The 13073-nt window shown below is 53.5% G+C and overlaps 1 protein-coding gene across 1 annotated transcript in view; it reads left to right on the top strand.

The window, feature by feature from the left end:
• Nucleotides 1–13073, top strand: part of Sardh (sarcosine dehydrogenase) — a 59046-nt gene that overhangs the window by 25182 nt on the left and 20791 nt on the right. Inside the window, exons 14-17 of the mRNA XM_050154924.1 lie at nucleotides 320–458; nucleotides 2065–2178; nucleotides 6418–6565; nucleotides 10968–11061. Coding sequence (XP_050010881.1) covers nucleotides 320–458; nucleotides 2065–2178; nucleotides 6418–6565; nucleotides 10968–11061 — 495 coding nt within the window. The remainder of the gene's footprint in view (nucleotides 1–319; nucleotides 459–2064; nucleotides 2179–6417; nucleotides 6566–10967; nucleotides 11062–13073) is intronic.

Raw genomic sequence — 13073 nt, 5'->3', positions numbered from 1 at the left:
AAGGCAGGGTAACTAGCTTAAACCTCTGGTCTTCCTGCTTCTACCTTCCCAGTGCTGGAATGACATGCCTGTGTCACCATGCCTAGCTTGTATGGCAATTCTTTTGAATGACAGAGCCTGTTTATGACTTGGTGCCCAATGTCCCCTGTGTGCTCCCCTCTTAGAGAAGAATGTATAATGGTGGGTTCCTGAGTTAGGATGACTGAGAGGCTGGGGGGGGCAGGAGTTGGGGGGCTCTGAGCATGTGTATCAGGAAAGGCCCAGTCCCATGTCTCCAGGGCCAGCACCTCAAAAAGTCTTCCTCCACTGGGCCTTTCAGATCCGGGAGGAATGTCTGGCCTGCCGACGGGCTGCTGCCGTGTTCAACATGTCTTACTTTGGGAAGTTCTACCTGCTGGGGGTGGACGCCAGGAAGGCCGCTGACTGGCTCTTCTCAGCAGATGTCAACCGACCCCCAGGTACTGGGCCCAGGGTGGGCAAGATCCATTCCTCTCCCACTTTGGTTTCAGATGTGCATAGTCTTGGGCACAGACAGGGAGCCTATTGTTCTCCTGGGTCTGCCCAGTCTGTTATCTGGGCTTCTGTGTCCTGTCACCGTTCCTCCTCCATCTCTTTCCTCAATGTTTCTTCTTTCCCCTTTCTGGATCCTGTCTTTCTTTGCTTACAAAAGGATACATGGCCATAGTACTCAGCGGTACCTCCTGTCCCTTGAGGCCAGTCACTTCTCCCCACCATTGGGTTGCTTTCCCTCTGCGTACTTGCCAGAATTAAAAATCCATAATGCTTAGTTACATTTTGATCGCGAGTAAATAATGAACCATTTTTGTTATGGTGTATCCCATGAGATATTTGGGATAATCATCTTTTTGTCACCCACCTACCACCATCTTACTCATCCACCCACCCATCCTCATCTTTATTCCTTTTCCGTAGCTGTTGTAACAAGTCGCACAAAGCTGTGTGGTTTAGAATAAGAGATGGATTGTCTCCTGGTCCTGCAAGCCAGAGGCCAGAATCAGGGTGCTGGCTAAGCCCCTTTGCTCCACGATTATGAGTGGGCTCTCTCTTGCCTCCTCCAACTTGGTGGAAGCCTGGAGCACTGGCCTTGCTTGGGCTGCAACCTCTTCGCCCATCTCTGCTTCTGATGCTGCATGCTGAGGCCCCCATCTTTTCTTTGTGTGTGGTGTGTTCATATGTATGCACGTGCATGTGGAGGTCAGAGCACATTTCTTGGGTGTCATTCCTCAGGAACCATCCACCTTGTTATTTTGGAGACAGGGTTTCTCACTGACCTTAAGCTCACCAAGGAGGCTAGGCTGGCGAGCCGTGGAGTCCCAGGAATCGTCCTATCTCTGCCTCTCCAGCATCACGTTTGACATGGGTCCCATAGATTGAACACACTGAGTCAACTCCCCAGGCCTTAACTTTCTCCTTTCTGTAAACAATCCTTCTGGATGGGAGTCTGTCTGAATGACTGTCCCTCACACAGCATTATGAAGACCTTACCTCTAAGCAGGCCTCACCTGCAAACCCTTGGTGTTAAAACTCTAATATGTCTATTTGTGGGGTGTGATTCAACCTAAGACATCCCGTGTGCAGCCAGTCAGCGGCCATCAGCCCCATGTGCAGCTGGCCTTTCTCCTGCGGATCTGCCAATGGCTCCACCCACCTGCTCAGCCCCTACTACCTCCAGCTGTCTTTCAGCCCTTTCTACCACCCTGTTCTCTGTCCATCCACTGTCCAGGGTGCCCACCCTTCCGTCCACCCCACTCACCTCACTCGTTTCTCTGTCTGCCCACTGTTCACGTACATGACCACTTACACCACACCACAGATACTGATTCAAGCATGCTGCTGAGGGTGATTAGGAAGGGATGAGGGAGGAGTCGGGTGAGCATTTTCGAAGAACGCCCCTCCCCACGTGGCAACCATGGGTGACCTCATCAACAGTCTAGTTGGTTGGAATAGAGTTACATGTCTTATGAGGAAGACCTGCCATGGGGTCCTCTAGGCCTTGAGGAAGAGCAGGCTTTGTGGAACTCACACCTCGGTCCTTGTTGCCAGGCTCAACTGTGTACACGTGTATGCTGAACCACCGGGGAGGCACAGAGAGTGACCTGACCGTCAGTCGCCTGGCCCCTGGCACCCAGGCCAGTGCCCTGGCCCCTGCCTTTGAAGGTAAGGCTGCCGTGAGAAGCCTTGGCATGGATGTGACCTGATCAGGGGACTGGCAGTCACTGGTAGCCGGAAGGCCAAGGAGCGTTGTCCAGGCCGACTATATAATCACCTGTCATGTCCACTTGTGGTTAGGACCTGGAGATTGGCTGTCTCACTTCAGGCTAAATGCTGGCTGTGTCTGGGCAGCCGTGTTGCTGCTCCGAGCACTCCGTCATTACGTCTTTGAACCTGCTGGTGCTGTGGTATGTTGGAGCAGCCATGGTGTGGCTGACTCAGCCCAGCTGTCCAGCATCAGCCCAGGGGATGGGCACATCTCTCACTCAGAGCTCACCCTCTTTCCTCCCTGACATCTGAGCTGGTCTTGCTTCCTTAGCCACTGCCATCCTCAGGTCCAGACTGGTCCCGTAATACTTGGCTCAGCACCCACCTGACACCTGGGTGACCTCTCTGTGTCCCTCCACTTCTCCTTGCACACCCCTGGTGACAAGCAGATCAGCACTTTAGTCCTGCTTGCACAGTTTTTTTTTTTTTAAAGATTTATTTATTTATTTATTTATTTATTTATTTATTTATTTATTTATTTATTTATGTATACAGTGTTCTGTCTGCATGCATGCCTGCAGGCCAGAAGAGGGCATCAGATCTCATTATAGGTGTTTGTGAACTACCATGTGGTTGCTGGGAATTGAACTCAGGACCTTTGGAAGAATAGGCAGTGCTCTTAACCACTGAGCCATCTCTCCAGCCCCTTGCACAGTTTTTGCTGTTACATCTAGGCAAATGGCCTCCCGTCACCTGAGTCTTGGAGCCTACCTGTCGCTTTCCACAGGGGCAGCTCCGCGCCCCCCCCTCCTGTGGCCTATGTCCACCAGGAGAAGAGAGGGAACAAAGTGGGTGTGGCTTTTCTCCAAGAAGGCATTGATGCTTCAAAAGGAGTGGCTTACAGGGGGTAGAAACCAACTGTGTGACTCTCTGGGCTGCCATCCAAGAGAGTGGCAATGGGCAGTGCTGGCCCATATGGACCCTGGCTACTTCCTATCTCTTTCCCCTGTTCCTGAAGCCTCCTGGGGCTAAGCCCCAGTCTGGGCATTGGTAGAGGGGGAGGGGAGGATACTCACTAAGGAGTCAGTTCCCTTATCTATGTGTGATACAGCCACAGTTCTGATCTTTTTGTACTGTGGTGCTGCTGGGGGGCAGGAGTTGAACCCAACCTGCATCCTCACCACCATTTTCTGTAATTTTAATTTTTTAAAAAGATTTATTTACTTATTATGTATACAACATTCTGCCTCCATGTATGCCCACAAGGGCACCAGATCTTATTACAGATGGTTGTGAGCCACCATGTGGTTGCTGGGAATTGAACGCACGACCTCTGGAAGAGCAGCTAGTGCTCTTAACCACTGAGCCATCTCTCCAGCCCTGTAATTTTAAAATTCTGAGACCTTAACTTTCTGAGCTTCAGTTTCCCTATTTGTGAAATGGGGACAGAAGAACCCACTTCCTCCAGCTGCTACCGGGATGAATAAGAGCTAAAATGAGCTAGATTAGACGCAGCCTCCCAAGCTCCAGTTTCCCCATCTCGGCAATAACGACCTTGCTGGAAGCTATCAAGAAAGTGCTTTGTGTTGTATTCTCTTGTACCTCCTACCCTGTGCACAGTTGCTGGGGTTGAGTGCTTGGGGGAGGCCTGCACCCAGGGGGCATGGCCAGATGATCCAGTGAGCCCCATGCCCTGACGGTCGTGGATTCCAGGACACCACAAAGCAGTAGAGAAACATCTCCCGCACTGACACAGGTCCTGGGCTGCATACACAATCGCATTATGTGTATATTAAATAAGCACGTTAATTCTGCATGTGACTCAGAGCTCCAGGGTGTCAAGAGAATGTGGCAATTTACATGTGATCAAGGCTGTGTACTAAGCAGCTGTCAATCTCGGAAGCAATTTTAAATTATCTTTATTCATCTTTCTTAATATTATAAAAGGTGTACTTGCTTGAGAGAAACACACCGACATAATGAAAACGGCATGTGAGATCTGCCACCCACAATGCTCGCCCCACACCCAGAGGTGGTGGAGAGGTGTCTGGGCGAGACCCTACCTCTTGGCTCCTGTGGATCTGCCTTTCGCCATGTCCCAGGCCCTGCGTTGTCTCTGTAGGGTGACTGAGTGGGGATGGCTGCTCAGGGCAAACAGGCACATTCCTCTCAAGCCAGCTGGTACTTACTGAGTCTCTTACTCAGGCTGGTAACAGAATGGGGGCTGAAGTATGCATGGGGGGGATTGGTGATGGCTGAGGATCTTGTTCAGAATTCAAACATCTTCTAATAACTTCAGCCAGGGATCAGGGAGCCTTCTGTCCCCCTATCTTTCTCCTTCCCCCTTTCCTACCCTCTCTTTCTTTTATATTCATGAGGAGGAAGGGAAGAGACTTTGGTGGGCCCTAAGTGGTTCTCTGCTATCATTTTGCCCCCTAAGTAGCCCTGTGCTGGAGGCAGACTCATTGTACAGGAGAAAACGGAGAGGCTCAGAAAGATGGACACAGGCCAGTACGCTGCAGAGAGTGCACGGGACAGGCTGGTCAAAGCTTGTGAGCCTCCCAAGACTGCATCCTTCCATGGAGGCGTGTGTTCCTATGAGGGAGTGGTCTCAGGCCTTCTGCTACCCATGGCTCCTCGGATGCTCCTCGGGATGCCTCAGTAGTGTGAGGAGACTGGATGGAGGGACAGGCGCTGTGCTTAGGTCTGGTTGTCACAGACTCAGATTGTTTTACAGAACTCTGCAAGGTTAGGGGTGAGAGGGCTTCCAGGAGGAGGTGACAATGCCTGGGGGGGGGGAGGTGGAGAAGCAGTAAGCAAGGGAGTGGACTGGTCAGGGTCAAGACACCCCTCAATAGAAACAAGTCTCGTACGGAGGGGCTGCAAGCCTGGTTTGGGAAAGCTTGGCCAGGAAGGGGCCTTTGAAGGGAAGGGAAGCAGGGCATGTAAATGGTGCCATTCTTCTTGTGCCTGTTGTGGCTTTGCCTCCTCCCAGCAGCCCTCTAAGGTGCTTCCAGTTGCATCCTGCTGCCTAAGCAAGTGATCAGGACCCAGAAACTCAGGGGCTTCTAGGGCCTTCACTGAAGGACAGAGGGACCTTATGGGAGTCAGCAAGGAAGGAGGTTGGAAAGATGGGGGCCACAATAGAAGCCTCCCACCCTGCCTCCTTTGTACCAGGTTTGTTAAACCGGTCCAGGGGTGGTAAAGGCAATGGCTCATGGGTACCTGACTGCCACAGGTCATAACATCCTTTCCAATGACAACTTTGTCAACCCTGAATCACAGATGGGGCCACTGAGATTGGTGGGCTTGTTTACTGGGGCCAAGGCCACTATACTCTGAGTCTGTGGTTTCCCCAAATGCCTGGCCGAGCGAGCTGGTGTCCAAGGGTGGAGGCCCAGGGCCTGTGCAACTCTGTGGATGCCCAATGGCCATAGGGACAGTGGGTTCCACCTATTCCCAACACATCTCCCTGAACTTCTGGGGAAGTTGACGTGTTAACACCTGGGGTGATCCGGGTTATATTAAGAGTGGCTCATCAGCTCACATCCAAGGGCACAGAAGGGAGAACATGGCAGCAGGACCTGGAGATAACTGGTCACGTTGCATCCACAGTTAGGAAGCGGAGAGACGGATGCTGGTGCTCAGCTCACTTTCTCCTGTTTGTTTAGTCTAGTACCCTAGCCCAAGGTACCACCCACAGTCAGGGTGGGGCTTCTTACCTGAATACATTGAATCTAGAACCCCTTCTGCAGACATGCTCACCAGCCTGTCTTCTAGGTGATTTTAGATCTTGTCAAATCGACCATCAAGGTAACCCATCATGAGGGAACTGTCACCTCTAACTCTCCCATTTCTAAGCCCGGCCCAGTGAACTTCCGGATGGCAGAGGCCGGGAGTCCAGGGGCATGGGGGAAGTAATGACGGGAACTAGTAAGGACATTGAAACCTAAAGAAGTGGAAATATTTGTCTGAGGCCTCTTAGCCCTAGTTCTAGGCTGGGCTAGAACCCCTCAGGACCTGAAGGCACCAGAGTCTTAAGCCTTTTTTCTGAGAAGCAGGCAGAAGCCTTTGACACTTGTCCTTGCAGAATCAAATTATACCCTTTCTGCAGTAAGAGTCTGGGGTCCCTTAGACTCATCCTCACCGTGTTCCCTGTCCCAAGGTCCTGTTCTAAACCTGGTGCTTCTCCTCTAGGGGATGGCTACTACCTGGCTGTGGGTGGAGCTGTGGCCCAACAAAACTGGTCCCACATAACAACGGTTCTACAGGACCAGAAGTTCCGGTGCCAGCTTATGGATAGTTCTGAAGATCTGGGCCTGCTCAGTATCCAAGGCCCAGCCAGGTGAGAGAAGACAGGAACCCGATACCTGGGTTATCTGGTGCACCTAGGCCCCAGGTCCTTCAGTGGAGCCCACGGGCAGAACCACTCATCTGAACAATGGGTGCTCTGATACCTTGGGATGCTACTTGGGCTGAGCGATTTTCAAAGTAACAGGTTTGGGTCAACCCTGGACCAGTGTCAGCTTAGCTTTGCAGCCTTGTGTTCCATGACGAGCCCTTGGAGTCTCTGGCTGCTATGATTCTTCATCTCCTGAGGTGGGCAGAGCCAGGCCAGGGGTGGACCCACTCCCATCTGTAAAGAGAGCTGAGGAGAGGCCTCCGGACCCTCGCTGTGTGCCAGACAAGGCCATCCACCATTCAAGATCTATAATCCTCAACTGAGCCTAGGTCCTGATGGAGGAGGAATCAGGAACCCATGAGGATTCCCTGGGTGCTACTGAGGGTCTTAGACACAAGGATGTGGCAAAGCTGTGCACCCTGGAAAGCCCACTCTGGGGAAGGGGCAGGATAGGGGAAACAGAAGAGGAAGAACAAATGTGTTGTGAACAGCCACCAACCAAGTGCAGCCAGTGGGAGCCCAAGGTGGCCTGGCCTTTACTCCTGACGCTACTGGGAGACCTGTGTGTGTATGTGTGTGTGTGTGTGTGTGTGTGTGTGTATGTGGTGTGTTGGGCTGTGTGTGGGTGTGTTGGGGTGTGTTGGAGTGTGTGGAGGTGTGTTGGGGTGTATTGGGGTGTGTGGGGTGTGCAGGGATTGTTGGCGTGTGTGTGGTGTGTTGGGATGTATTGGAGTGTGTGGGGTGTGCAGGGGTTGTTGGGGTGTGTGTTGTGTTGGGGTGTGTGGGGGTATGTTGGGGTGTGTGGGGTGTGTTGGTGTAGGTGTTTTGTTGCTGTGTTGAATATCTGTAGAACAGTGACCTAAGGGAGGAAGGGCTTATTTTTGTCACAGGTTCAAAGATTGTGGGGGGAGGGAAAAGATAGGGGAAGAAAGAAGAGAGAAAAGAGAGAGGGGAGGTGAATAGAGAGAGAGGAAAGTGGAAGAGAATGAGGAGAAAGGAGAGAGGAGAGGGGGAAAGAGAGGGAGGGAGGGAGGGAGAGTGGGAGAGAGAGAGAAAGAGAGATCACACTACAAGGGCTTATTCCTTTTTCTTTTTTATTGTCTGGTGTCCATGTCACCTGCATTCAGAGCAGGTCTCTGAAATGCCCCGTGATAACTCCTGGAGGCTCTCCCTCCTAATCTAGGAGGCTTCCCTCAGTCCAAACAAGTTGACAAGGTCAGCCATCCCAGGTGGTTGTGATCGCTCTTTTCTTATTGATGAAACAGAGGAAGAAACATTTTCCAGGGTCACACAGTTCCTGGGAGCCAAGGCAGAGGGAGATGGGGACCCCCTGGACCTATCAGGTGCTCTCATACCCTCATCACCACCCCAGCCAGGAAGTCAAAAGTCCTCATGAGAAGCTGCACCTGGACTAGACGGTACTCCTTGGTGATCAGCAAGGTGCCATGTGTTGGGTCCAGAGATGCAGGCCTGTGCTAGGTGGATCCCCTGGGCCTAGACTGGAAATGAGGCATGAAACAGCATGAAGCATGGGGAGACAGGACAGGTGGGAGCCGCTTCTTGAGGGAAGGGCAAAGGAAAGATGCATTCCTGAGAAATGGCTGCTAGGACCCCTAGGGGCTCAGTATTATGCTGTGGTGACATCTGTTCCACCCTGGGTGTCCTGCTGGGACCCTGACTACTGTGCTCAGACTTTGCTGTGGTGTCCATTTTCCCTGGCACCTTGGGCTTGACCAAACTAGCAACTCCTGGCTGAGTCTAGACCCTGGTCCCCACTCTAAGAACAGGAGGGGCACCAGGTTGTAGTCTTTGCTGAGCGCCTTTCAGGGACAGCTGGCTGAAGGTAAGTCTTGACGGGCCAGGAAGAGGGACAGGTGGTGAGGACTGCCACATTGGGGACATTGAAGCCATTTATTTGAGTGTTTAGAGCATTTGATTAGCATCTGGCTGCAGGGTCTGGGGTGCTGTGAGTGTGGCATCCAGCCCCCCTCCCCAGGAGACTGAAGCCCATCTATCAGCTTGAAGGAGTATTATCCCACCTGCTGCACCACAGGGCCCATTCTGACCTTCAGGAGACTCCAGTTTCAGCGCCTGGTGACCTTGGACAGGGCTGAGCTATTTAGAGAGTGAGGGAGGAGAGAGAGGAGGGAGCGATACCAGACAGTTAGATCAAGGTGAAGCCTCAGGGGACAGCAAGGTGGCAGCCTCCAGGCTGGCAGCTCTCCTCCCCGCCTCTTCCAGAAGATTCTCCTTCCATATGAGTAGTAATGTCACCAGTACAAACAGGCCTGGTTACTAAGTTGTGTGGGGAGCACTTAGCCTAGCACCTGGGGTCATGGTAGGTGCTATGGGAACTTGCTACTTGGAAGGATTTCTGGAAGTTGGCTATCTCTGAGCCAGCCAATATGGCAGCTGCTGAGCCTTTTCCTGGCTCTTGACCTTTTTTTTTTTTTTTTTTTGGCAGCTGAATTTTTCAATTTAATGAGCTTCATTCAGTTCAAACAGCTTCCTGAGGTTGCTGGGGACACACTGAGCTATGTGGGATGGTCACAGTTGTCAGTACTGGACTTGTGCTTTTGTGGTTCTGTGAGGGTTGTTTAGGTCTCCATTTGGCAGCCCAGGCTGAGGCATGCAAGGGGCTGGGACTGGCCCCTAGGACTCTCTAGGTAACCTCTTTCCTCAGGCCACCTGTTCTTCTCCAAAGAAGGACAGCAGCCTTGGCAGACCTGGGTGTCTGTCCTCTGGAACTGACACCTAGGTCACAATCTTCCAAGCCCCACTGTACGGGCCATCTGTATCACCTATGCCCCATGAGGAAGACAGCGCAAGCCCTATCTATTCTGCCAGGCTACCTCTGTGTTGTGTGGTTGCCCCAGGGCTGTGGGAGCCCGGATTCTAGGAGGTCTGGATGCAGCAGAGCTGAGTTGAATCTCTAGGACTGGTGCCACGTGGGGCTGGGGTTACATAAGGATCTTGGCACAAGGCAGCGCTGAGCACCTCAGGCGGGCGTGGGTGGTAGCTCCCAGCTCTGTGCGGTAGGGATTTGGGCTGACTGTACTTCTGAGCAGTTGCTCCAGCCCTCTGGGACCCCTGATAGGTAGAAGTGAGGGTGTTTCCAGCCCTAGGGTACATGCCCTGCTGCCCGGTCGAGCCCAGATGCTCATAACAGGTACCGCTCACCAGATAGCTGTGTGCCAAGCAGAGAGTGGTGTAGGGTCCTGTTGGCGAGGAGCCCCTGGCTTAGAGGACTGGGTACAGCAAGGGGAAAGAGAAAAATGGCAGAGGCCTCTGTAGTCACACAGGGACACCTGTGGGACCCCTGGGGAGGGAACCTGACTCAGACAGTAAGTCTGGGGCATTTCCAAGAGCAGATGACTGCTGGCTGAGTCAAGAGCTGCTGGGTGACAGGCTAAGTGACAGACAGCAGGGCGGGAGTGTGCAGGGATACAGGAGAGGTGACCTGGGAGGAGGCGCGTGGCTTGGTGGTGGGCTAGCTTGGAGCAAGAGCCTGCAAGATTTGTGTATTCAGCAGAGGGAGAGCCTGAGGTAGGCTGTAGAGGGGTGGGGAGGTGGGAAGGGGAGCCTGCAGGGCTGAGACCGATGAGGAACGCGGTAGACTACGCTTCTGTGACCTCTGTGACACAGCTTCGAGCAGCGGTGTCATGAGTGTAAACCATGTTGTGGCTTAGGAAAGCAATGAACTTGGCAGTAGAGGTCGCTGTAACAGGACCCAGTTTGGGGAGGATGAGTCTAATGCTTCAGGGATATCCTAGCTGGGTACGGCCCCTGTCTTTACGAAGGTGATGGCCACCAGGAAGGAGGCTGAGACCCTCTGAGGATGGGACACTTGGGCCTGGTTGGAGGATGCACGGGATGGTGGTGGTGGCCGTGTTGGTGGTAGCCGTGGCATGGTGGCAGAGGCGGCTGCGGTGGCAGTAGTCCACTATAGTGTCCTTGTGCTCTCCTGCTGGCTTCTGACTCCTCAGTACAACTTGAACTTCAACTTTCCTGTATAAAACAGAGACCACCATTGCCATCTTCTCTCGGTGACCACCATGGTGCCTCAGGTGAGATCCAGAGTGCCTGGCGGTTGGATAACTGTTTTAGTTTATCCGCCTAAGGCCAGAGCTCATCCGTAGTCTGGTCTTCCTGACTCTCCTGGGCCTTGACAGCACGTAGGAAGATGGCTTTCTCACAGTGGCACTTGTGGATTACCCACCAGAATATCTACATACATGTCACATGCTGTCCTCCCTTGTGCACAGCCCCCACTGCCTTCCTGGCCCTGGCCAGGGATCCCTGAGGTGAGTGGTTCGCGGACTGACCGTTCTGTGCTTGTTCACAGCCGTGCCGTTCTCCAGGATGTGGTCGATGCTGACCTGAGCAACGAGGCCTTCCCCTTCTCCACCCACCAGCTGGTGAAAGCTGCAGGGCACCTGGTAGGTAGCCATGGCCACCAGCCTCTAGGGTGTGGGCGGCAGCAACTTTTAGCAAAGGTGGGGTGGACCTGGGAGTCTGGGATTTAAGGCAAGGCTCTATCTCCTGGGCCTCAGCCCCAGTGTCAGAGACTATGGCAGTCAGCCTGACCCTGGAGGGACTCAGAGAGGGGAGATAGGGGCCACAGGGCTGTGTTATCTGTCCACTGCTTGGTATCTCTCCTGTGCCAGGCTCATCCGGGAAGAACCTTCATTGCTTGTGCAGATGATGTTGCGCCCTCTCCTCAGAGCTGCGTAGCATGTTCCTCTAAGCCAGGTTAACTACTACCTCCCTCTGAGAGTTCTCTGCAGGCTCCCGCATCTCCTAGGGAGCCTACTCCTTCCTTGTGATCGTCCTAGTATTGTAGATGTGGGGGAGCCTGGCCAGACCCCCAATACTCTTTCACGCCAATTTCTAGAAGTTTAAGGCTAAGCGACAAAGCCAGGCTCTTTCAAGGTTATCGAAGTTATCTTCCCCCAGGGTCCCCTGGACTTCATAGGACTCTCTAGGGGACTCTGGGTAGGGAGTCTTGGCCCTAGCTCCAGGCTGGACCCTTCATTTCCTGGGCCTCAGTCTCCTGGTTAAAAAAGGACACATTGTGATTTCCACCTGGGATTCTCAAGGCTGAGGGAGAAGCTGATGGCCCATATTCACCAAGTGCCTCCACCCCCTCCCGTGGGAGACCAGAGACCCTGGCCTCTGCTCCCGGACACAGCAGTACCCCACTAGAGGTGACTACGGGTGTCCTGACAAGGCTGGCTTGCCCTCTGAGGTCCTCCTGGACCACTTATTCCCTGCTGCTTCACAGTGACCTCAGGCCTTGCTGAGTGAGGGTTGCTTCCCTAAACTGAGCTCAGAGACTCTGGGTGTCTTGTCCAGGCTGCCCAGATAGGAAATCCCCGAAGAACAAAGAACTATGCTGGTGACACACATGTTGCCTGCCTGCAGGAGGGCAGGGCCCCATTTGGACGTATCCCGTCCTTTCCTCTTGGCCATCTCTGTGTTCTTGTGGGGCGAGTGTGGAGGAGCATCAGTTGGAGAGTGAGATTCCTGCCCACAGAGGGGCCAGACATCCTGGGACCAGGCTGGGACCTGTCAGCAATAAACAAAGTGGCGCTGAGTGCTAGGGAGGCCGCTGCCAGAGAGACCGGGGTGATAAAGGCAGCCACGCAGGCTGCACTCCTCCTCCCCCCTGGAGGCTGCACCGGGCTTCAGGAAGTGGGGTGGGGGTTCTCTGTCTAGCTTGTTTCCTGCCTCATTAGTGCAAAGCCGTTTGCTGGGACCAGAGAGGGTAGGGTCTGAGAGAACGGCACAGTAGGATCCAAAGATACGGCAGCTTCCAGATCTCAAGCACTCTAGCTTAGGTTGTCCGTGGGGTCATCCTGGGGTCATTACATAGTCTAGTCAGCGTCCAGAGTCTAGCTTTGGTTAGGGTCGGAGGAGAGAAGAGCCGCATCTCTCCTCCACTGTGCCGAGGCTTGGCGTGGCCTCAGTCTGTGTGTGGTTTGGATGTTCATGGAAGGCAGACCAGGTGGGAGCATATCCCCTCCTGTCAAGATCAGCATCCTCTCCCCCTCCCCTCCGTCAGCAGGACCACCGTGGGGGGAGCCGCATGGGATTTCCAACTCCAGCTGCTCCCTCCTGCGGGACCCTATTCTGGCCATGGACGCCTCCCCAGCCCTCCCAGGCTGCCTGGGAATCTTCACCTGGGGCCCGGGAGTTAGGCCAGAGCTCAGGCTGAGCTGACACAGAGCTCACACTGCCCAGGGTCATGGGCAGGCCAAGCCCAAAGTAGGTGTCTGGTTTGGGGGATGTCCTCACTGGCTATGCCTGTCTTCTGCCAGGCTGAATACAGTGACATAAAATATGTATGAAATAATGTCCATAGCCCAGCCAGATGACATAGGCCCATTATCCCAGCTATGCAGGAGACTAGGTGGCAGAACTGAAAGTTCAAGGCCAGCCGGGTCAACTT

The sequence above is a fragment of the Alexandromys fortis genome, unplaced genomic scaffold (genome assembly GCF_014885135.2).
Source record: "Alexandromys fortis isolate MF-2015 unplaced genomic scaffold, M_Fortis_MF-2015_v1.1 scaffold_72, whole genome shotgun sequence".
Classification (NCBI taxonomy): Eukaryota; Metazoa; Chordata; class Mammalia; order Rodentia; family Cricetidae; genus Alexandromys; species Alexandromys fortis.
Note: the sequence above shows the minus strand (reverse complement) of the source record. Positions and strands in the feature narration are given on the sequence as shown.